The sequence below is a fragment of the Azolla caroliniana genome, unplaced genomic scaffold, assembly GCF_043228905.1.
Source record: "Azolla caroliniana isolate FFs.n. ecotype wild unplaced genomic scaffold, voAzoCaro1.0.p SCAF_4, whole genome shotgun sequence".
In the NCBI taxonomy this organism is placed as follows: domain Eukaryota; kingdom Viridiplantae; phylum Streptophyta; class Polypodiopsida; order Salviniales; family Salviniaceae; genus Azolla; species Azolla caroliniana.
This window is the reverse complement of record NW_028230439.1, coordinates 16963852-16967506: the sequence shown is the minus strand read 5'-3', so window position 1 is coordinate 16967506 and position 3655 is coordinate 16963852. Positions and strand designations below refer to the sequence as shown.

The 3655-nt window shown below is 39.8% G+C and overlaps 1 protein-coding gene across 1 annotated transcript; it reads right to left on the bottom strand.

The window, feature by feature from the left end:
• Positions 1-1883: 1883 nt before the first annotated feature.
• Positions 1884-3114, bottom strand: LOC147865163 (cell number regulator 6-like). Its single transcript, XM_087317918.1, has one exon. The coding sequence runs from the start codon at positions 3052-3054 to the stop codon at positions 2200-2202; it is 855 nt and encodes a 284-aa protein (XP_087174044.1). The 5' UTR covers positions 3055-3114; the 3' UTR covers positions 1884-2199.
• Positions 3115-3655: the final 541 nt, after the last annotated feature.

Below are 3655 nucleotides of genomic sequence, written 5' to 3'. Positions count from 1 at the left end.
CGCCCGCGCCTCTGTGTGTGTGTATGGAGACTTGTCAACAGTAGAAGCAAAAGAAGATATGAGAGTGTATGTTATATGTATACATACATATATTGAGTACAGAAGAAGAAGAAGAAGAAGCTGCAGCATATCAGAGGAAGAAGAAGAAGAAGAAGATAGAGTTTAATTTAATAAGCTCCCTGCCCCCCAACCAACAATCCTCAAAGCTTTCTTTATTCCCTGCACATGCCCCCCCCCCCCCCCCCCCTCGATTCTCTCTTACAAGCTATGAACTTTCTTTCCAAACAAACACCCTTCCTTCCTTTTGTCCGCCTCGTTGGCAATCATCACGAACTCCAGACCATATATGGGCTTGCTCACAACTTGGTTCTACCACCTTTGTGTAGTGTAGTAGTAAGTATGTCTTGATGGTCCCTTCCTTAGTCATAACCTTGTGCCATATTATGATCACAATGTTTATGGCAATCAACCCTAATTTAGACATCCAACATACCTACAAGATTCTAGTCGTGGATGTCCATTACATGTCCAAGACCATTGAAATGAATCTTTACCATATTTTCACAATTAACTTGCCATTCTTTGGTTCCCTTTCTATATACATGTGTATATAATGTCAAATTAGACATATTATATATTTAGTCCTTTATATAGATTCAAAGGTGAGGCAATATGAAGCATTTCAAAATCATTATTCTTCTCAAATTCATAAAATAAAGGAAGCATATATCACATTTACTCATATTGCACCGTATCCTAGACTTGAAATGTATTAGCAAACACATACAATATTGATAGAGAGAGACAAGAGAGGCTTGGAAACACCTGCTTATAGCACCATATATTGGAAGTGTGACATACCACATCACATACATATAGAGATAGGGAAGATATAGTTTAACTAGCATGCCAATTGAAGACAAATATCAATTGCCACATTCCATATGGCCATCGCCATCAAGTACATAAATTAGCATAACTTGTATTTATGCATTCTTTAAGTATATGGCTTACAAGGGAACACACCCTCAAGAAGAGATTTTTGAGCTATATTCATTATTCTCATGTACATATGCAACAATTGCTAATGCAATACATAGGTCGCAAGAAACATCAATACAAGAAACAATTGAAACCACATCTAACTACAAATAATTTTTTTTGTTATAGACATTAAAAATGAGATGAATGCTAGCAAAATGCATAATACCATGTGATCAATTGATTTCCCCAAATTCGACATGATAAAAAGGTCAATAACATTTGAAATGAATGCTAATGTAAGGATTCCACATAAGTGAGAGCTCTTTTGTTAAATTTAGTAGTTTAACACTAATAGAGGCCTAATTTTTGTGACAATACCAGATGCATCTAGAAGAGTATGCTTCTAATATGATCACACACTTAACTAAGTTGCCATGTGCTAGGGTGATTGCTTTGGAAAAGCGCACTGAAATGGTGGATTACACAATGCATATGAAGCATACATATGGCAAGCATTGTATGCATCGAAGCAAAGTCATCATATTATGAATGCCATCTCGCCATCTAAATGTGATTTAAACAAGGTGCAAACGAGCGTTCATTCGTGTGGTTCACTTTCATATAATATTTTCAAATAATAAAAAGGTAGAAAACCTAGGAATGACTCTAAACATGCATTCCACATATAATCTTTGGATGCATTTGAAACATAAATATAAATGGCCCAATCTTTAAGATATACCTTACCATTTGGTACATGACTCTAAACATGCATTCTACATAAATAAATTGTGGATGCATTTGAAACATCAATAGAAGTGATCCAATCATCACGCTATATACCTTATCGTTTGGGACATCGCTTGTTTGATGAAATCAAGCCAAGCCAAGCCACAATATATAGTAATACACATTGTCATTCATTTCACTAGTATAAAACATGGTCATTTTTCTCATAAAAGCATCAACCGATATATAAAGAGAACTTACAAATAAGGCCAAAAATTGTATTCTGAATACAATCCCAGCCATAGATAGATAGCATCCCTTGTTTGCATTATAAAACATGACACTGTTTTTCTTCACAATCATGTATAAACTTGGCCTTGTCTTCACTCACAATTGCCTCAAACTTGGCCTTGCTTTTCTCTCATAAACGCATTAAAATTGGTCATGTCTTCAACATAAAATGCATAAAACTTGGCCATTGATTTCTTAGAAATGCATTACTTGTGTAGGAGGTGGAGTCACCATGGCCGGGGACCTTTGCCTCTCTCTGCGATTTCTTGTCTTGATCTCTCTATATTCTTGGCAAAATGCACAATGCCAACAACAAAAGTGAACGATGCAATTCAATCCATGGTGAGGGGTAATCCCATACCTAGTTTGGAGCTTCGCACGATAACCACACGAATATATCCACCCCATGGCAGTGAATTGTTGCAAAACATACCAAATAATGCATGCTGGAGCACATGATGCCAGGCTGCCATGATGACTGTCAGGACCATCATCAATGCCATGAGAGACATTGACTCTAGGATCATTGACAGCATAACCAGGGGCATCATCGAGCGATGACACAATACGTCCAAACAAGACGCAAGGGCAGCAGCACCCAATTAGGCAAACTTCAGGATCAGCACAACAACTGCAGAGACCTGTGCTCCAACGGGATGGCGGACGGTGTGGCAACGGGTGCCGAGGTGGGGGCTGAGGTGGAGATGATTGAGGTTGAGGTGCTGGGTTCTGAGGCGGCACTGGCCAAAGATGAGGCGGGGGTGCCGGGAAGCCGAAGACGATGGCAGGACTTGGGTTTGGTTGCCCTAGAACTGGATACTGATGAGGATGTGGATGTGGATGATCCGGGTATGTCACATCATTATCATGATAATGATGCTGAAGATGGTCGGCATGGCCAAGTATCAGCTGCTGACCTGTATTGTATCCCTCATGATGATGAAGATCTGAACCAGAGAACTCACCTTTGCTCTTCTTCTTCTTCTTATCTTCTCCGAGAAGTGATTCCTGCAACGGGAGCGGAGGTGCAGAGGGTTGAGGATTCGCCATCGCCACAACAGAAATATCTGCCGCTGTGTGTGTGTGTGTGTGTGTGTGTGTGTGTGTGTGTGCGCGCGCGCGTGAGAGAAAGGGAGCGATCTTTTAGACTTTTGTAGATCGGGCCTGCACAAGCTGTCTGCGTGTGGGGCTCGTGTCTATTCTGCATCAAATCATAAAGAGGGCTGGCAAGAGGGAAAAAAAAAAGAAAGAAGTTGTCAGAGGTCCAACTCTGAGCCGATGGTCGCCCAACCTTGTCAGAGGTCGCCCAACTCTGAGTCGTTGGTCGCCCAACTCTGACTATTGCAAGTCGCCCAACCGTTTTAGGTCACCCAACCCTGACATTTGCAGGTTGCCCAACCGATTGGTCGCCCAACCAAATGTATCATTTCGACCAAAATCTTCAAATAAGCTTGTTCATTACCCTTAAAACTTACAATAACATATCAAACTGTCACAAAATCCAACCTTAAATTATTCAAAATCGACGATCTTTACCATACTTATGTTAAAACAAATAATCATATTAAAACATAAAAGTTAAAAGTTAAAAAACATAAAACTTAAAACAGAGATCAACTTATAACATACTTGAAACATAAATCTACATACG